At 39.7% G+C, this 21,624-nt stretch overlaps 1 protein-coding gene across 1 annotated transcript in view; it reads left to right on the plus strand.

The window, feature by feature from the left end:
- LOC138833014 (ankyrin repeat and death domain-containing protein 1B-like) overlaps window positions 1-21,624 on the plus strand; it is a 56,539-nt gene that overhangs the window by 11,221 nt on the left and 23,694 nt on the right. Inside the window, exons 3-8 of the mRNA XM_070031367.1 lie at window positions 820-918; window positions 6,135-6,233; window positions 6,340-6,444; window positions 13,039-13,137; window positions 14,702-14,800; window positions 17,825-17,923. Of these exons, the coding sequence (XP_069887468.1) occupies window positions 820-918; window positions 6,135-6,233; window positions 6,340-6,444; window positions 13,039-13,137; window positions 14,702-14,800; window positions 17,825-17,923 (600 nt within the window). The remainder of the gene's footprint in view (window positions 1-819; window positions 919-6,134; window positions 6,234-6,339; window positions 6,445-13,038; window positions 13,138-14,701; window positions 14,801-17,824; window positions 17,924-21,624) is intronic.

A 21,624-nucleotide genomic window follows, 5' to 3' on the forward strand; every position in this document is an offset into this window, starting at 1 on the left:
CTGGTCACAGGCCTGTGGCACTAGTTGGAGGTGGTTAAACCTTAAAGAGGTTGGGCCTACTAGAAGGACTCAAGTTACTGATGCCATACATCTCCCCACAGTCCCAAAAACAATAGAGCCAAACTATTATGGGCTGAAATTTCTGGAAGCCGTATAAACTGTTTTATCTCTGGTATTTTGTCACAGCTGTGGAAAGCTGACCAGCTTTATTTTAGGTAGAATAAATGTGATCATTATTAATGAGTGTACATAGGGAAAAGTACAAATTTACTATTGGAATGCAATCTGTTAAATTGCTATGTGGCTGGTTATGCAATGAGTCCCATTCTTTTTTTTTGGGGGGGGGGTGGTAAGTCATGGGGCTTGAACTCTGGGCCTGGGGGCTGTCCCTCAGCTCTTCAGCTCAAGGCTAGCGCTCTACCAGTTGAGCCACAGCAACAATTCCAGTTTTCTGAGTGATTTTATTGGAGATTAGAGTCTCATGAGCTTTCCTGCCTGGACTAGCTTGAACCATGATCTCAGCCTCCTGAGTAACTAGGATTACAGGCATGAGCCACCGGTGCCTGACTTCATTCTTTTTTTAATGTCTCATTCTGAGACATATTATTCAGGGGATTGCCAAATCTCTGTTGTCATCCATTATAAATATTCTGCTGGACACAATCCTCACAACTTTGAGTGGGAAAAGCAAAAAGTAGAGCTAAATAACCAAACTGTAAATACTCACTAGGAACTTAGGACTATTCAAGAAACAGGACTTCTGGAAAATCTCAATAAGAATCAGATGTATAAAGATACAAACAAATTATGTTTCCTCAGATGAACCGTACAGCTCTGCATTTTGCAGTAGGGGGAAATAATCTCTCTGCCGTGGATTTCTTGCTGAGACACAAGGCCAGGGTGGATGTTGCTGATAAGGTAAGCAATAAGAAGAACAAGGTGGAGCATGATGAACACACAGGGAGAATCTGATCACTCCAGAGATCTTTCCTTCATATCCACACTCATTATTTCTGTGGACAGCATACTTTTGAAGGTCTCTTTAGAGAATATACATATTATGCATTAGGTACACTTGGTGGCTGAATTGGTTACTCTTCTCTTCGGGACTTGGGCTTTTATTTTCCCACACTCACCTTCTGGTCAATAGTTTTCATTTGTAATACTAGATAGCTGTTCAGAGTATAATCTGGCACATAGAAAACAAAAGCTAACTAGCCCCAGGGACTTTAAACTTTGACTTTTCCCTTTGGACTACAATAATCAAGAAAGCCTATTAAATACTTATTATGTACTAGGTAAAAACTATAAGGATTGATATTTAGTGCCCTATCCCAACCAACCTTGTGACAAAAGTATTATAATCCCCAGTTTACAAAAGAAGAGATGAATACAAAACATACCCCCAAAACACATATCTAAGGAAAGGATTGGGACATCGGAGAGACCATATTTGAACCTAACACATATGATTTTCAGGAAAGCACACTTAGCTAAACAGCTACAACTTAGCTTAACTTTTTGCCTAGATATCAAAACCTACCCTGAGGACTTCCTCCTTCTTTTCAAACTTCATTTAACACAAACCATCTAGAGAGACCCAACACCATGTTAACCTGGTGACAGAAGGCCATGATAGCCTTATTGGAAAGTTATTGGTTCTTAATTCCAAAGACCATGGTTCTTAAATTTCAGAAGATTCTCACAGAGATGTTCTGTTTTCTGTCTGGACTGGAACTCCTTGCAAGGAAAGGCCAGGCATTGCTTTTAACTCCCAACAAGTAAAGCAATCCACAAAATCTAGACTTAGTATGTGATGGTAAATGTTTAGAAGATAAATGTAGTCAGCTTGTACCAATTAATCATCTTGTTGGTTTTGCTGACAACTGGATAAGGTATAGATGTAATGGTAGCAGTTTATCAGTGAGACACATCTCTTTCTAATTTTTTGGTCTGGCATTTGGTGAGCAAGAAGGCTGTTATATAGTCAGGATAGCTTGGAATATCTCTTCCTAATACCCCAGGCTTACCTCAAACTCACCATTCTCCTGCCTCAAGCTCCTGAATGTTGTGATTATAGGCATGAACCACCATACCCAGCTCTTCAGAACCATACTTTGGATACCAAGAACTTCTGTCCAGTTAAATCTTCAGTCTATGTCACAAAAAATAAAAAACCAAGAAAAAGTAAGTGTGGTTCTGAAAAATGAAACGTAAGCCTCACCAGGGAGCTCACGAGAATTGCAGGTACTCAGGTTCTTTGGATCACAGCCTGGGATTCTAGAAGATTCCCAGATAAGCCTAGGGATGTAGTTTGGTGGTTGAACACTTGCCTAACATCCTAACATGTGCAAGGTCCTGGGTTCAATTTTTAATGCCTCACAAGAAGGGAAGATGGAGGGAAGGAAGGAAGGGGGAGAGAGAGAGAGAGAGAGAGAGAGAGAGAGAGAGACAGAGAGAGAGAAAGAGACAGAGAGAGACAGAGAGGGAGGGAGGGAGGGGGAGAGAGGGAGAGAGAGAGAGAAAGAGAGAGAGAAGAGAGAGAGAGAGAAAGAGAGAGAGAGGGAGAGAGAGAGAAAGAGAGAGAGAGGGAGAGAGAGAGAAAGAGAGAGAGAGAGAGAGAGAGAGAGAGAGAGAGAGAGAGAGAGACGAGAGGGAGCAATGAAGGATGAAACTTTTGACAAGTTTATATGTACCAGTTTGCCCTCTGCTCCCCTGGCCTACATAGTGAAACCCTGTCTCTTTAAAACCAAAACCAGCAAAGTGCCTGTGGCTCATGCCTATAATCCTAGCTACCTGGAAGGCTGAGATCTGAGGCTCAAGGTTCCAAACCAGTCCAGGCAGAAAACTTCACATAACTCCAATTAACCAGCAAAAAGCTGGAAGTGGGAATGGACTTAATTGTAGTGTGTTCAAAAAAAAAAAAAACCCAAATGTGTGAGGAAAAAACAAATGGAAGCACGAGGCCCTAAGACCCAGTACTCACATGTGAACACACATGCAAGCTGAAAAGATTGCCAAATGACCTATGAGATATAATGGTATGAACATAGTCTGGACTTGGCAGGTCCTACTATCCATCTGAGAAGTGTAAGAGATGAATGAGTACAATACAAGGCATTGCATACTCAGGGTCAAAAGCATTGCAGAGCACCTTCAAGTTCAAGGCAGGTAGTCTCCTCCAGTCTTTTGAGGAGGTAGACTAGATGAAGATTACTCTTCACAGTGTAAAAGTACTCTTACACTAGGTATGAGCAAAGACTGAAGCCTTTGGTCAGAGTTCAGGGGATGCTCAGAGGAAAAGGACAAGCATCTGTTCTCAGGGCTGCTTCTCTGAGAAGTACCTCTGATGAAAGTGTTCCCAGGGTACCTTGTAGCCATCCTGGCAATGGGATCAGTTTCTCAGTGACTGTCAGCAGTTTTTACTTTACACTATGTGAGCCAGCTGTGAGTGGAATCCAGGACATATACTTTTTTGCAGCTCCAGACATGAGTGTTTCATAGCAGGAGATTGGGTTATATAGAGGTTCTTCTAGGGAAATTTACATCTGTGAGCAGTGATTCACTGCCTCTGAGAAACGATGGCCTCACTTGGAATTTGTGGTTTCAGTGACTAGTTTATTTGCTGCTTGCACTCCCAGTCTCCATATTTCTGTAATCTATGTTTTCAATGTTGATTGTTTCAAAATTGGGAATGACCTGTAGGGGGGAGGGGAAATGCTATCAGAATGTGATTTGTTATTACCTGTCCCAAATATTTCTGCTCTTTCATGGCCATATGTAAAACCAGACTCATACTATTGAGTCTGGGACCCTGATTTGTAGGGAAGCCTAAATTAAGAGGCTGTATATTTTCTTGGAAGAACATAAGTCATCATACATCATTGTTCCTTGTGCAGAGATTCAGAGCTTTCTTCATGTTGCAATTTTAAATAGGCAAATGAGCTCCCAGGACATGGTGACAGCTGTGTACATTTCAAGCAGGCTTTCTCAGAAGTGACACTATTAACATTCAGAGCTGCTTTGTACATAGTAGACTGTTGAGCAGCATCCCTGGCCTCTACCTGTTCACTGCCAAAATCAGCATACAGTCATGACTTATCAAATGTCTCAAGACATTTGAAAATGTCCCTTGAAAACAAAATCATCTCCAACTGAGATGAAAAAGAAACCCACCGATTTAGAACTATGCTGTAATAATCTGGGACTTTCTTTTTTACTTTCTATACCTGAACTCTTTAAAGAATAAGAGAATTTCTACATAGCCCAAATGAACACCCAAGGTCTTATATACAATTTCTACATAGCCCAAATAAACACCCAAGGTCTTACATACTTTACAAACAGAAATGTCTGCCTTATTTCCTCAAATGGTATGCATCTAACAAACAGGTTTGCTGGGTTAAAACTGTAGCCAATTAGGAAAGGCAAATATAATGTAGTGAGAGAGCTTGCTTCAGGCAGGGGCTCCTACAAAGTAATGGATTACTGTTCAACAGGGAAAAAGAAACAGAATGAGATACACAGACTTTGCAGCTAAGAAACAAGAAGCTGAGAGACCAAGTTGGGCAGCATCACAGTACAGGAAAGTGATAGAAAGTGACTAGAGTTTGAGGTCAGTTCTGTTTGATCCTGAAATAGTGTGCACAGAATGTAAATAATGTGTAATAGGTATCTCCCCGAGGCTGATGACACCTATCAGATTTTCTAGCTTACTTGTCTCTCATTCCCCCCTTTCTGAAATATCCAAGGCTAACTGCTGGCTGATTCAGTTTATAATTCACCATACAACTACTCACAGCAGTTCTAGGTCAGGAAAGCCTGGCAGGGTCAGGGGTTCTCTTTCAGTCTAACTGCTTTATCCACACACGTGCCTACAAAGTGCACACATCTGTATTATTTTGTTTAGCAAGCTTCTATACGAATTAGCAAGCTTCTATACAAATGGGATCCTTTATATAACTTCTCATTTTTTGCTTTCTTTGGTTTATTGTATCTTTCCCTTCTTCAATGATTACACTACACCCTGAGATGTTTGTGTGTTTATTTCTGTGTTTTTTCTATATTCCATATAATCACTCCTACATCTACCCTTTAACAACCCACTTGTGTATAGATGTAAATATAACATATGTAGATGGAGTTTTTGTTCATTATAAGTTTTATAAAAATAGGATTATATTATCTCTCCATCTATTTCCCATAGTTGGTAGAGCTTGTAGAAATCTTTTCAAGTTGATTGTTAAAAGTCCTAATTCAGCATTTTTAATCATCATGTATGATATAATTTATAATTTACAGTATGCCCATATGGATAGGTAAGTATCTTCTTTCTAATTTTCAGTGTCACAATTGTTCACTCTGTGTGTGTGTGTGTGTGTGTGTGTGTCCTGAAAAGTTTATTTTTATGGCATAGATTCCCACAGGTTTAGGTTAGTGGTGTATTTTACCTTTAAGAAGATGTTACCAGCTTGTTTAGACAATAATGTTTTTCATTTCTTCTAATGCATTAAAAGAATACTTTTACTGATGCATTTTCCTATTGTTTCTTTCTTGATTTGTGAAAGCATTTCATATATTAAAGAATCACCATTTGTCTTTATTAATATTTTAAGGTGTCATTTGTTTATTGAGTTTATATTCTATCTTTCCTTTTATAATTGAATTAAGAGAGAGTCTGACTTTCATCCTAATGTATTGATTGTGTACTTTGTACAGTGTAATACAACATCTGATTTTTTTTTTTTTTTGTCGGTCGTGGGGCCTGAACTCTGGGCCTGGGCACTGTCCCTTAGCTCTTCAGCTCAAGGCTAGTGCTCTACCACTTGAGACACAGCGCCACTTCCAGCCTTTCTGCTTATGTGGTGCTGAGGAGTCAAACCCAGGGCCTCATGCATGCAAGGCAAGCGCTCTAGCCACCTTCTCAGACCCAGCATCTTATTTTTTTAGGGCTGCATCACTTATTAAGTATACTTATTTCCTCATAGAACTGAAATATTCCATTTTCTGTGTACTAAATTATCTCTCTTTTTCTTAATTTTCACAGCCTAGTATTGGCAAGGCCTGTGTTAACTTAGCTAGCATGCTGTGACACATCTATCTAACAGTTTCTTTCCTTCTTTCTCCTTGGGAAGCATGGCTTGACTGTAATTCACCTTGCAGCCTGGTCTGGAAGCTTTGAGATCATGCTCATGCTGGTTAAAGCTGGAGCAGACCAGAGAGCCAAGAACCAGGTAGGTATGTGGGTCCTACCTGAACATGAGCTCTCACTGCCTCAGTGCAGGAGAAGGAAGTTCTGTGTTGCAGTGAAAGAGTCTCCTTCTCTCTGGCTATCTTCAGGATGGAATGAACGCCCTTCACTTTGCAGCCCTGAACAATAACGTGAACATTGTAGAATACCTCATCCAAGACCTGCACCTGAAGGACTTGAACCTGCCAGATGAGGTGAGTCTGCAGTGGGAGCAGATCCTACATACACTCTCAACTTCTACTTTCCTCCTATTCCTGGTGCAGCTGCCAAAGCAGCAAGCACAGCCAGAGCCGGCCTGTGGCAGCATCTGGGACTGTGGCAGAGACCAAGGAACAGATGCAGATTGGTGGTGGTGGAGGCCCTGACCACGTGTGTAGGGTGGACAGGAAGCATAGCAGAAGCATCAAAGACCCTCTTACAGTTTACTCCCTCACCTTGGCCAGGGAGTGGGTACTATCTACCCTCTTTTCTTTTTTTTTTTTTTATTCCACTATATCTAATATTTTTAGAATGCATTTCACATGAAGCTGTTTAGTAATCAGTCATGGAAGAGAATGTAGATTTGATGTATTGGTCTACATTCTTTCTTTTTGGAAATACAACACTAGCTACCACTTCATAATGTGCTTGGTACAGAGGAAAGCTATTTCTATAGAGCAAGAGTCCTGGGCTTTGCCCATTCCAATGCTCTACAATGTGAATGAGCAAAAGGCTTCATGAATCCTTGCAACAATCTAATAAAGTAGACAGTAGTTTGTCCATTTTCAGTAAAAGCTAAGGTCAGTAGAAGCTAAGTACCTGGTCTATAACCTCAACTAGAAAAATTACTACTCCAGGATTTGAGGCCTAATACCCATGATCTGTCTTAACACTAGTTATCATGCTGCCTGACTCTCTTCTCTGATGACAATGGACATTGCCCAGATGTTGGGACTGTGTTTACCCTGGAGCATCTCCCTTTGTCATTGTTCTAGAGTAGCATCCTTAGTGCAATTGACATTGCAGTTTCTCAGCAGTTGAATATTCATTATGAATTGGTCTTACATTTTTCTGTGAAACTACTGTGTGTGTGTGTATGCGCGCATGTGTGCACGTGCACGCACGCATGCCCTGGGGGGCTTGAACTCAGAGCCCCCAGGAGCTCCCCCCGGGGAGCTGTTCTGAGCTTTTTTGCTCAAGGCTAGCATTCTACCACTCCATCCACTATATTTCCAGCTTTTTGGTGGTTAATTGGAGATTGGACTCTTACAGACTTTCCTGCCTGGGCAAGGTTTGAATAGCAATCCTCAGATCTCAACCTCCTGAGTAGCTAGGATTACAGATATGAGCCACAGGTGCCCACCTTGTGACATTACACATTTGTCCATAAACATTTCTCTAGACGTGATCAATACTATTCACTTCATTTCAACTCTTTTAAAGAGTTTGTGCATTTTTTCTTGACTTTATTCTTAAAATAATGAGCAAAAACTGCTTTATTTTCAAATGATGTCTATACACTTCTTTTACTTCCTTTGCATATGACTGTATGGTTACAGCTTGGAGGCAGGCCGGCCTGGACTGTGTTCTGGGCATGGCTATCATATCAGCAAGTTTTCCAACTGCTGCTGACAGCCTCCATGTTTCCATCTCCACAAGGACAATAAGAAAAGTGACTTCCGTTCTGGTAGCACCAAGGGCATGTGGGGAAATTCTCTGTTTCTCTTTCTCTCTCTCTCTCTCCTCCCTTTACCCTCCCCCATACTCACAGGCACACATGCCACACATAAATTTATTATTATCATCCAATATCCTTTCTTTGATAGAAATCATTAACATTTTCTTGATGGTAAGCAAAGTATCTATGCAAATGAGATGGTGAGCCAATGAACAATGCCCTTCCATTTAGACACCAGCCCTAACTCCATTCCTTCATAGAGACTGGCGCAGCCATGGCTGGGATGCTTGCATGAGGTAATGACTGTAAAATACTTAGCAAAGAGCTGGGTTTTGTTAAGTGCTCACTAACAGATATTCACTTACTGGCTGTCTTTGGAATTTTTTTTTGGCTGAATTTGATAACTTATTACATTTTATAAATTAACCTTGGCAGTATTCCTAAAAATAAAAAAAATAATACTTTATAATAAACAGTTTTAATCCCTCAGACTTTAGTTACATACAATAATTTTAAATTCAGCAAGTTAAAATATACAAAGTTAAAAACACACAAAGTTAAAAACACTATAAGTTAATAAAAGATAAAAGAACAAGAACAAGAGTCCTGGATCCTCCTTATGGTAGTTAATTAGGAAAGGTCTAGGATCCAGAACGAGGAAAGCATGGTGATCTCTCCCAGGTCTGAAACTTGAGGCTTCAACTCTCTTCCTGGCTGGAAAAATCTGCCTCCCAAATAAAGGGAGGGGTCCTATGAGACTGCATTGTATGAGGCCCATTTAAACATAATGAAAATGGGTTTCATGGTTTAAAAACAATAAGACATGACAACAAACTGTATGTTAAGAGACCACATATACCCTTGAAATTCCTGTTGTTACTTTGTAAACATGTTTACATAAGAGAAAACATTTATAGTTCATTTTACTTTCTTATCTTATTCTGTGCTAGTTTTTGGTATGTTTATAAGATATAGATTACTTTAAATATTTATACTCTGAGTAAGTTGGCTTTTACATTTTTTTCTTCATGATAACAGTTTTAAAGGGCATCCAAAGTTCAAAGTCATAGCTCTTTTCTTGGAGAGTTCTGTGGTTCACTGCAGTCTTATTTCCAGATCCTCCCATGTGTTAGCTTTTCCTTGGGGTGGCCCCTTATCACTTCGTTTAGCTAGTAGAGATTCAAAACTTTGTAGCAACCAAGGCTAAAAGAAAGAATCTCTGAGCCTTCTAGTTATCTTTGTCCCTGCTATGGTTTGAATATGGACTTGACCTCAAAGTAAGCGGGAGTTGAATCATCATTACCACAGATTAATGGAATTAAGAAGGCGGATCTTAACCCAACTATGTGGTTTAGAGGTGGAGTTCTGGGGAAAAGATCAAGATAGATAAGATAATTAGGGTGGAGCCCATGATCAAATTCTGGTGGATTTCTAAGCTGAGGGAGAGAGAGAGACACACACTCGGTTCTATGACCCCTATACTGCCTTGGGTCTATTAACAAGAAGACCTTTGGCAGAAGAGGTCCCATAGACTTTGCACCTGTGCAACTGTGAGTCAAAATAAACTTCTTCTCTGAGTAAAGTTCCTTACTTTTTAATATGCCACTATAATAGTTAAAAATGGACTAACGTATTCCACAAACTAATATGTATTAGGATTCTTTCTGTTACAAGGACCAAATATCCATCTTAAGCTACATTAAGACATAAAGGTTATTTATTAACTTCAAAGTAAAGTGTTTGAGGGTGCATCTTCTGGCCTTCAGGCTGGATCATGCCCTTTTTCTTTCCACAAATGCTTAGCTGTTTTTGTACTGGCATTATCCATGGATATACACTGTTCTTATGGAGGGAAAGATGTCTATTAGTGGCTTCCAGATTATATCCTTACAGAACTCAATTTATGAGAAAAATTCTCTTTTTATCAATTGTTTATAAATGCATTTCAGGAGCAATTCTGTTTGGCTCTCTGCATCCTATGCTGAGTACTAAACCAACTCTATGACTAGTGTGGATTTTGTGGTTGCTTCATGTGACAGGAGGCAGTCAGGTAATCACACTCGTCAATCAACAGCACTAAATACATGAAATAGCTGGGTGCCTGTGTGGATGTGTGGGCGTTCTTCAAAGGAGAACCCAAGAGCTGTTGCGACAATAAAGATAAACATAAAACCAAAAGCAACACTTCCCACTCTAGAGCACAACATGGCTCTGTATTATTTATGGTCTCTATGAGCAAAGAGCTAACAAAGCCCCTCCACCTGCCACAGGAGAATTTAAACTTTGGTTAACTTTCTACTTCTGTGTCCTTGCAGGCTAGAAAAAAGTAGACTATTAACTGAGTTACTAAGCAACATGGTTTCTGATAAAGGAGGCCTTAATTGGTGCATGGTGTTTGGATTTGTGGGAGCTACAGATGGACTGTAATTGCTTATAGATGGACTGTAATTGCTTAGCTGAGTCTGGAAAGAACCCTTCCTGCACATTGAAGTCACTTTCATAATTCTGTGGCATAGCCCAGTTGCTATAAAGAAGCCCTCTAGTCATCAGTGACAGATTCTATCAAAGATAGTTTTGATTGGCCATCTGACTGGATTGAGAGACATTGGGGATTTGTAAGTGCACACCCAGGGGATAGCTGTTAGGGCATTTCTAGAGAAGTTTAGATTAGCAGTGATTAGTAGTCAATACTTAATAATGGATTCAAAATTTGAGTAGAGTGTTAGGAGGTGGTGGAATTCTGGAAGGTGAGGCCTGGTAGAGGAAGTGGGTCTCTAGGAATACCTTTGAAGGATATGTTTTGGCCCTGGCCCCTTCTTTTACTCTTCCTTACTTCCTGGTTGCCATGAGGTGAACAGCTCTGCTTCACTTGGCTCTCCCTCCACTATGTTTCTACCTTGCCACATGCCTAAAGACAATGAAGCAATCTGCCCATGAGTCAGTGAGTTGAAATGAATCTTTCCTCCTTTTAAGTTGTTTAATCTCAGGCATTTGTCATGCAATGGAAAAGTCTGACTAACACTGAAACCCAACTCAATCTATTTTAAGGAAAGAAAAAAGAATTTGTTGGCTCATTGAATGACAGAGTAGCTATTCAAACAAAGGCATGAGTGGCCTTGGGCATATTTGAACCTATGAACTCAAATGATGTGGTCAGAGCTCTCTATCTCTTTTTACTTTTCAGCTCTGCTTTTTACCATGTTAGCTTGGTTCTTAGGCAGACCCTTCTGACCACACAGCAAGAAGGGCTGCGGGCAATTTAGCTCATGACGCTAAAAAAAAAAAAAATTAGAATGTGCCAGGAAAAAAATTCCCACAGTGACTGTGATTGGCTTGATGTAGCATGTAGCGGTAGAAGAGGCAGGAGTTTAGAATTCATGGCTGCATGAAATGGACTGAGGATTTAGGGCCCATTTGGAAAAACTGTGGGTACAAATCAGTTAATGGGTGCCCTTTTCTCCAGGGAAAGCCTCAAAGACCATCTTCCATATTTGTTTTCCTTCCTATCCACAAACACACAATCATGTTGAGTCATGTATCCCATACATTACCAGCACTCAGTTACTACAGGGCTCTGTAAGTATCTGCTCATGTGTCCCCCCCCCCCCCCGACCCCCACCCCTTCCCTGTGATTCTGAGCTTCTTTAGGGCTGCAGTGTATTTTTCCTCTGGGCTATACTGTTTATCTCTCTCTATGTGTATGAATGATTTTCACCAATCATTTTCATCTGGTATGTAGCCAGTGTTTTTTTTTCTCCCCTTTTTATGATTTGTTTACCCAAAGCTTTAAGATATTGTCAACAGATATGCAGATATCTGCAGATATGCAGATACTATAGTGTTCAGTCTGTCATTTCCAAATAGCCCAAGACTAGAGTTAACCCTTCAATAGTTATGTAATTTGCAAGTGGAAAACTGTGAGTCTGGCCAGTCCATTTCTCCCCTTTTCTCTTTTATACTGATTTCACGAGAATGAGGAAGAGGCAGGCTTTTACACTTAGAAGGGCTGCAGATGCAGATTTCATTGGCAGTGTTTCCAGGAACAGTGGTCTAAGAACAATGAATTATGTGAATTTTTCTGGTGTCAGTTTGTTTCTCAAGTTTCCACACATGCATGGTTGTGGAACCAATGTAGGACTGATTGCTGTAGATTTTTTTTTTTAGACTTTTTTTTTTGGGGGGGGGGGCGGTTGTGGGGCCTGAACTCTGGGCCTGCGCACTGTCCCTCAGCCTTCAGCTCAAGCCTAGCGCTCTACCACTTGAGCCACAACACCACTTCCAGCTTTTTCTTCTTGTTTATATGGTGCTGAGGAATCGAACCCAGGTCCTTATGCATGCAAGGCAAGCGCTCTAACACTGAGCCACCTTCCCAGCCCCTGCTGTAGATTTTTTAATTTGGTTTCAACATGTCCTCTACCCTTTTGCTCCAATTACTGAGGACATGTGAGCTAGTGGTAAAATGTTTTAAACATTTTTTTTGTTGTTGGTAATGGGGCTTGAACTCTGGGCCTGGGTGCTGTCCCTCAGCTCCACTCTACCACTTGAGCTACAGTGCCACTTTCGGTTTTCTGGTGGTTTATTGAAGATAAAAGTCTCAGAGACTTTCCTGCCCGGGTTGGCTTTGAACTGTGATCCTCAGATCTCAGTCTCCTGATTGGCTAAGATTACAGGCATGAGCCACCAGCACCCAGCCTTAAACATTTTTTTTTGGTCAGTAACAATTAGTGTGATCACAGGTACCCAAGACAGAGGTCTGGCACATAGCAGCTTCTCAGCAGATCTGAAACAAAAGAGCTATTTGAGTACATGCAGAAGGTTCACACCTTGAACTGGCATCCTGTTACCTGATTGTGAGTAGCTCCTTCCTGACACTTTGCACCACCTTTTCTGAATAGTACTTGTCACCATAAAATGGATTACATAGTGACATGGAGTTGGGTAACAACGCAGAACTGGATCTAGATTGAAGTCAGGAATTGTCCCACTCTTCCCCTAAAGAGGACCTGAAATGCTATGACAGAAAGAGCATCTAGGGTGACCATCATTCACAATTTCTGCCATCTTTGTCAGTGGTCTGGCTTTGTTACTATAAATGTGTGATCAATGCTTGAATTTGTGATTTGATTTTCAGAGAGGAAGAAAACCATTTCTTCTGGCAGCTGAGAAGGGTCATGTTGAAATGATAGAAAAACTTATCTTCCTTAATCTACAAACTTCAGAAAAGGACAAGGTGAGTTGGACTTTGATTCCTTGCTGAGAACAAGAGAAATGGGGAGGAGCAGTTGATGTGGAGGAGGTAACTGGTGTCTAGATCTGGTGGTAGTTTTATTTTTGGTAGGGAAAGTAACAGCAAAGTTTATTTAAAATAGTAAAATTTAGCTTGGCCTTGGTAGCTCACGCCTGTAATCCTAGGTACTCCAGAGGCTGAGATCTGAGATCCTAGTTCAAAGACAGCCCAGGCAAGAAAGTTTGAGAGACTCTTACCTCCAATTAAGCATCAAAAAAGCTAGAAGTGGGTCTGTGGCTCAAGGGGTAGAGCACTAGCCTTGAGAAAAGAAAGCTCAGGGACAGTGCCCAGGCCCCAGAGTCATACACACACATAAAAAATAATGAAGTTTATTAAAAGAAGGAAAACCATGCTCCAAAATAGGAGAGTGGGCAGTCTCGAAAAGGAGATTGGAGACACACTCTTTTGTGCCTGCTTTTATTGAGATTTAAGTGGAAATTTTAGAGAATATTTTATAAAAAATTTTAAGACTACATTGGATTTTTAAAAACCCAATTATATCTTGCCAGGTGTCAGTGACTTATGCCTATAATACCAATTAGTCAGGAGGCTGAAATCCAGGGGATCATGGTTTGAAGCCAACCCAGGAAATAAAGTCTCTGAGATTCCATTTGCAAAATAACCAGCAAAGAGCTAGGTTGGAGGTATGGTTCAAGTAGTAGAGCACCAGCCTGGGTAAGCAGGCTGAGAAAGCATGAGGAGGGAAAATTCCCAAAGTAGGACATCATATCTTTATGAGTGTTTTATGGTTTCCTTAGAAAAATTTCCTAGGTGTGGTCCAAGAGTTCTGCATACTTCCAAATCTGTTGATATATTGCTAAAATTACCTTCAGAACTTTTTTGCTAGTTTATTTTCACATAAGTAAAGTGGAATTGCTTTTGTTATCCTGCTTTCTGCAAATTGATAGCAAAGGTACAGCTAAGGATATGATTTGTGTATGTGTGTGTCTGTAATGGTACTGGGATTTGAACTCAGTATCTTGCATTTACTAGCAGGCACTCTACCACTTGTACTATTCCTCCAGCCCCTTTGCTTTGTTAATTTTTTAAATAGGATCTCGCTTTTTGCCAGGGCTGTCCTAGGTCATGTTTATGTTTCTCATGTAGCTGGGATGACAGGCAATTGACACTATGCCCTACTTTTTATTGATTGTGAACTTTTTTGCCTGGACTAATCTTGAGCTGTGTGACTTTGACCTTAAATTTTTTGCTTGATTGACTTTCCAATTGCAGCTCTCCAAGTAGCTAAGATTACAAGTGTGAGCCACTTCACCTAGTTCATAAGATTTTTTTTTGTCTTCTTACTAGTTCCAACCCCTTGTCTTTTTATTTAGAATTTATTTTAAAATGTATAAAAACCATCTCTGAGGGAGAATAATGTGGCCTGTACTTTAGACTGCAGCTTTAACAAAGTAAAAGCTTGCAGAACCTCTGTGGCAGCCCTGATGTTGGAAGGACATGCTCTTTCAGCACTGGGGATTCTACATTGAGTGTGTCTCTGTAACAGGAGGGAAACACCGCCTTGCACCTGGCTGCCATGCATGGCCACAGTCCAGCTGTGCAGGTGCTGCTAACTCAGTGGCAAGAAGTAAATGAGACCAATGAGGTAAGTGTAAGTGGTTATTCTGGCTGGGCATGAGACTTAACTGGGAGGGACAGCTTTCAAGAAAGGAATGGGGAGCAGACAAAGATGTTAGTGCCCAGGGTATAAAACTAAAAGATTCCTACCTTTTCTTTCAAATACACCCCAGTGGTATACTGGTTAATCCACATTCACTTATTCACCTACTGAAAGCTGTCTCCAAACAGGGCAGAACAAAACAACCCACAGAAACGCGGAAAGAACAAGATCACTGAGGGCAAATCTTGAGTGTGGCTGGCCTTTACAAATCAATATGGGGATTGTCTAAATCCACCCTGACTGGCTTAACAAAATATATTGGACCAGCCATTTCATAAATCATAGAAATGCATTTCTCACAATTCTGAAAGCTGGGAAGACCCAGATGAAGATAACACAGATTCAGAGGCTGCTAGATGCTGCGGTCTCCTTGCAACATGGCACCTTCTTGTGGTGTCTTCACAATAGCAAAAGTGTCTAACTGACCCACCCCAACTCATTACCATTCACAGAGATGGACTCCTCATAATCTAGGTCCCACCACTGAACATTATTGCACTTGGGCTGATGTTTCAGCTTGGACTTTGGAGGGACAGAAACATTCATACCCTAGACAACCAAGATTTGTGGTCTTAGTATTGAACTGAAATCTTGCTTATTCATGCTTTCTCTGCTGGGTTTTCATACTTTCCCACACTTGTGTGTTCACTGGGATTTCATCCACCTATTAGCTTTTGGAGTCAAGCCACAAACTAAAGCTCATAGTGATACTATGGTTTGGGATAAGGCCCTAATATCTGCAAGTCATGGAAGTTTCTGGTCCTATTAAAAGCTAATGCTAGATCAGTAAGGGTTGTTCACATGATCATGTTCAAGAGCCGTGATCCTGAAACAGTCTTGGTGTAGTAAACATTTTTTTTGTTGAGTCATGGGACTTGAACTCAGGGCCTGAGTGATGTCCCTGGGCTTTTTTGCTCAAAGCTAGTGCTCTATCACTTTGAACCACAGTGCCACTTCAATTTTTTTCTGGTTCTTAATTGGAGATGAGAGTCTCACAGACTTTCCTGACTAGGATGGCTTCAAACCACAATCCTTAGATCTCAGACTCCTGAGTAGCTAGGATTATAGGCATGAGCCACTGGAGCCTGACAGGTAGTAACCTTTTATCAGTGAATAAAATACAAGCATGTCCCTATGACATGCATTTATAATTAAATTAATGTATTATAAAACATATAAGACATGCTAGAAATATAAATTTTAGAGTTCTAGTTTAAAAATTAAACATAAACACATAAATAAAAATAAATATGGAGGGTTTTTTCCCCCATAGACAGGATTATCATATATACACCTGATTTTCCCTTCCAGTTTCCTTTGCGTTCCTCTGCATATATGTTTTTAGTGGCTGCCCAGATTTCATTTAAGTATTTTTTTGCTTAGGACATGTAGTTTGTTGCAGTTCTTCACTAGAGAGAATGTTGTCATGTACTTCTTTGCATATGAACTGTAGTCTGAATCCTCACTCTTTCCTTTGGGCTTATTCTTAGAGTTAGATTGTTGGGTCAAAGATAAGAATGTGTATGATATTTGTGATATATTAAAGAGGTAAAACCTTTCCTTTCCTTTTTTATGGTGGTGGTACTAGGATTTGAACTCAGGGCCTCCCACATAGGCAATTACGTGAACACTTGAGTCATACTTACAGACCATATACTTTTTGACTACTTTTTATATAGGGTTATGTTTTTGTCCAGGCTAGCCTCAGACTACAATCTTCCCATTTATGGTCAGTTAGGCTGCGATTACAAGTATATACCTCAAGTGCAGCTTATTTGCTGAGATGGGGCCTCACTAACTCTTTGCCCAGAAGAGTCTCAAATTGTGATCCTCCCATTTTCCAACTCCCAAGTACATGAGATTACAGGGGTGTACTACCACATCTGACCTTTCTTTCACTTATTTTTTGCTTTTTTTTTTTCTGTTTGGGTTTACCTCTTTCTGGGAAAATGAGAAGACAGAATATGAGGAGAAATTCCTTTGTAAATAGAAGGCTGTCCCAGGCAGAAAGTTAAAGCTTTTTGTGATATTGTTTTTCTTCCCACTGGACATAGAACACTGGTTCCAAGTTCTTGTCTCCCTGTCAACATGATTTTCCATATTTAATTAACTGAGTAAAACCTTATGGAACTAAAAACAGTTTATAGCAAAATCATGTTCAGGAGGAAAATGATAGGGAGTGGGGAAGAAATTCTGCATTTTTCTATAGTTCTGGGGAAAAGGAGTTTGCATGAGAAAGAAGTAGTTACTGTGTGAGAAGCAGTTATTTCTATATCCTATTCTATATCCTACATGTTTGGTCCATACTAGACACTAACTTTACCCTGTTAGTGTTTCTAGTGGCTTTCAGGAAACTAGAATACCATTTTTACAAATGAGAGATCACTTTTTAAAAAACAAAATTAATGTTATTTTTAGATGATATGCAACATATTTAGTGCAAATGTACTTCTAATATTTTATGTTTCATGCTGCATTATAATTCCTTATTTCCAACTTTATCTTTCTTAATAGTCTTTTACCTCCTTGTGGGCAGGATCTTTCTCCTATAGGAAACAATTTGTAAAACAAATGTTTGCTCGAGAGTTTAATAAAGATAAAGAAAAGATGGTGGATGGAGAATCTGAAAGCAGGCAGTATAATGGAGTAAAGTGTACAGGCTCTGACCCAAACAGCTGGACTTGTACTGGGCTTTGCCATTTGTCAGCTGAGGTTTAGTTTTCTTGTCTGTAAAGTGAGGATAACGTTAACTGTAACCTATAGGGTTGTTGTATGATTATTGCCAAAGCATGTACTCTTGGCAGTGTAAATTGGCACACAGATGCTCAATAATGCTATCCATGATTAAAAGTAATAGACAAAAGATATAAAGAAAACACACAGTTTTTCAAAGCAACCTCATTTCATGCCAAGAGGCAATTAATTTTAACTTATTTTGCCTTTTGTCAGAATGGAGAAACACCATTCTTTTTGGCTGTGGAAGGAGGTCATGAAGAATGCAGCAAAATGCTACTGGCAGCAGGAAGTGATGTGAATGTGCCAAATAAAGTACGTGCTCTGGGCCAGGTTCACTCACATAGTGGGAGGGGCCCTTAGAAGGCTCTTGGGGGAATGCTGGTCTCCAATTGATCATTCACTGGGTTTTTATAGAATGAGTCTTAAAATGTATCCTGCTTTGGATAAGAGTTAATCATTACCTCTGACATTTTCCATTAACATCTCGAAAGTAATTTATTGAAGGAAGAAAGAATTGGAAATTATTATACTTGCAAATAGGACAAGTACTTATCACACAGACATTCTTACTCTACTTTGTTTCTCCATAGCAACTAGTACACAAACTGCTTATATGTGGTAGACATACTGGATACTTTTTTGAAAGTGTCCAAAAAGAAATGTATCTATTACCTGACTTATAAAATGGTAACCTCTCTGTACATCATCCTCATAATACCAATAAAAAATAATAAATAATAAGAATAATAAAATTGAAGTTTGCTGTGTGAAAGCTCAAGAATACTTTTGTATTTTGTCTTGGAGCTAAAATTTTGAAATGTTCAAGACTGTAGTAGTATATGTTATTTTAGATCAGAAAACTATAACTTGAAAAATTAATGAACTCACCCAATATCAGATAACTCAGTAGTGTTAGTGTAAGGATTCAAACTCATGAATGATTCTGGTGTCTGGATTTTAAGAACAGTCATGGTCCTGTTTTCAGGTGAGTTACCATTTTTATATATATATATATATTTCTAATTAATATGTTAGTGTGATGAAAATAACTCATGATAACAAAATTTGAATAATTACTAAGGGTATAGTGTCATTGTAACCCTCATCTCAATATCACTCCTTGGAATGAACATCAGTCATAGTTTATTTCATTTTCCAGGAATTTCCATGTGTTCATACAGAAACTGTGACTTGACTAAACATGTCCTCATATACATACACAAGACACAACATGAATGGTGCCATGCTGTATGCATATGCTGCTCGTGCCTTGCTTTTATTTTAATTGCTGATAGTTTGGAGATCTTTATGTCCGTACAATGCATACACTTTTTTAAAATATATATATAAATTAAAGCACTAGAATCAAGACTAAAGCCCAAACAGAATACATGTGTGTGTATATATGTGTATATGTATATATATTTTGTTGGTGGGAATGGACATCTGTACAACCCTTTGGAAAAGGACTCTATGCATTTCTTTTCACTTATGATGTATGGTATATTATTACAGAACAACAATATAAAAGGAAGGAAAAGCTAGCTAATGAACTAGATGAAGAAGTTACCATCAATAGACAAAGAAATTAGATACAACCTGTATGTGTAATGAATGATGGAAGAAGACCAGATAAACATTTGGCATATCTATCTCTTACAACATTATATAGCCATTGAAATGATAGTACTGGGGCTGGGAAGGTGGCTCAGTGGCAGAGGGCTTGCCTTGCATGCATGAGGCCCTGGGTTCGATTCCTCAGCACCACATAAGCAAAAAAAAGCCAGAAATGGTGCTGTGGCTCAAGTGGTAGAGCACTAGCCTTGAGCTGAAGAGCCTAGGGACAGCACTCAGGCCCAGAGTTCAGGCCCCATGACCAGAAAAAAAACCCCAAAATGATAAGTACTATAAAGATATTCTAGTATAAAAATACTCATCACAGAACCCTGATTAAAAGGCTGTGGGCATGGCTCAAGTGATAGAACACCTACCTAGCAAACACAAGGCCCTGAGTTCAAAACCCCAGTATTCTAAAAAGCAAAACAAAAACCCATTGGTTGAAAAAGAATAATATAAATGTTGATATAATGTTAGAGTTTATACATGGACAAGGACCTTGGGAGAGAATAGAAAATGAAGACAGTAGATTAGTTCTCACTGAAGTTTCAGGGTTATGGATGGAATGAACAAACACAAAATTAAGCATTTGCAGAGTCACGGAAGGCTCACACTGTCAAAGAATACTGCTTTTCAGTTGCTGCAAAGGGGTCCCCATCCTGTTTCCATCTAGTCCCTGGGAAGGTTTGAGGTTCGCTCCCTGATTCTGTACCTCCCCTCACTTCTGCGTGGTTATCTGGCTCTTATAAACATTGTGCTTATGAGAACATGGACACACATTCTCCCTACCTGACTGAGACTGCAGGCTCTCTTGCCCTTGCTCTTATGACCAGAGCTTCAGTTGCCTTGTTACCATTTAATCCCCAGAGTTTTACAATAATGGCATTAAGGGTAGAAATTTAATCCAACCATGCTGCTTAAAGGAGTTTAAGAAGTAATTAGATTTGGTTGTTGTTAGAGTCCCCAGAATTGTAGCCTGGTGACTGTGAAAGGTGAGGGACATATGGACCATATGGACAGAGATAAACATATGATCCTGCCATGATGTAATACAGCCAGGGGACCCTTGGAAGGTCTGTTCCAGGAGGTTGGCTTTCCAGCTGCAATAAAGGCAAGCTCAGTAAACCTCTTCCTTATAAGTTGGCTTGCCTCAAGTACCTTCTTATAGTAATGAAAATCTGACTGATAACACTTTTTCTAGAATTTTCTGCATGAATTGATCGGCATACTCCCTAGATCAACAACATCAGCCCCCACTACAGGACATACTTGTTCCTATGTAGGCCAGAGAAGACCCCAGGGAAACATGCAGTGTGAAGCGAGATGCCAGCAGCATGGTCACAGGATCACATCTTATCTGAGTGATGCATCTGGTCATGGGAAGGCTTCATCTGCTGGTATTGACTTCCCTTGGTCTCCAGGAAGTTGCTTTTGTGTTCTCTTGTCCTTTTTCTGTCACCTTCTTTTTCTGTTGAGAGGGTACATGGTTGGGTCATTTCTGAGGAGGGAGTTAGAGTAAGATTATGGCTTTGGTTGGTAGCAAGCTCCCTCCACTTGTGCTAGATGGAAGGCTGCACAGAGTTTGGATAACAGTCTCTTCTCAGGGTTCATTAACTGCCTGGATCAAATGGAGGCTTGTGTAGATATTAAGAAAAACTCATGCTTCTGAAGGCCCTACCTTATACCTTATCAAATACATTTAAATTCTCCCACACTTAAATACTTTTTATTTGCTCTAAAAGACTGTATTATTTTTCCTTTACCAGTTATTTGGCTAAAATATACTTCATCTAACTTAAGCCTGCCTCTGATTTCTTACTACTCTATGTACATTCTTGGGAATTTGAAGGAGGTAAAAATCTCCAAATAGTTTACAAATGGAATGGATATTTTATGAACATTACATTTAACAATCAATAAAGTCTGAACCTGTCAATTAAATATTTATTCACTTCAACTTTGTGGTTTTCTTTTGGTTATCTTGGAACCAGCAATTGCTATTGTTATTATTTTTAGCTTTCATATATTTCTTTGTGTCTTAAACAGCCTGGAGGTCCTGAACACTGTGCCTATTACCTAGATTTATTTTAAAGCTACTGATTTACTGGTGTGTGGATCAATGATTGACTACCTCACCATAATGTAATTTCAGAGATCTAATATTAAATTTCTTTACCAACATATCCTGCCACTCTCTTAGCAGAGAGACTCTTTCATAACTGCTATTCAAGAATTGTTTGAGAATGAATAAAGTGATTTTCATGATTACACATTTGGTAACTCATTTATCTTCTCAATATTCATATAGCTTAAGAAAAAACAAAAGAGGGCTGGGAAGGTGGCTCAGTGCTAGAGTACTTGCCTTGTAGGCATGAGGCCCTGGGTTTGATTCCTCA

This window comes from Dipodomys merriami, unplaced genomic scaffold, assembly GCF_024711535.1.
Source record: "Dipodomys merriami isolate MVZ:Mamm:240054 unplaced genomic scaffold, mDipMer1.0.p SCAF_20, whole genome shotgun sequence".
Taxonomy (NCBI): Eukaryota; Metazoa; Chordata; class Mammalia; order Rodentia; family Heteromyidae; genus Dipodomys; species Dipodomys merriami.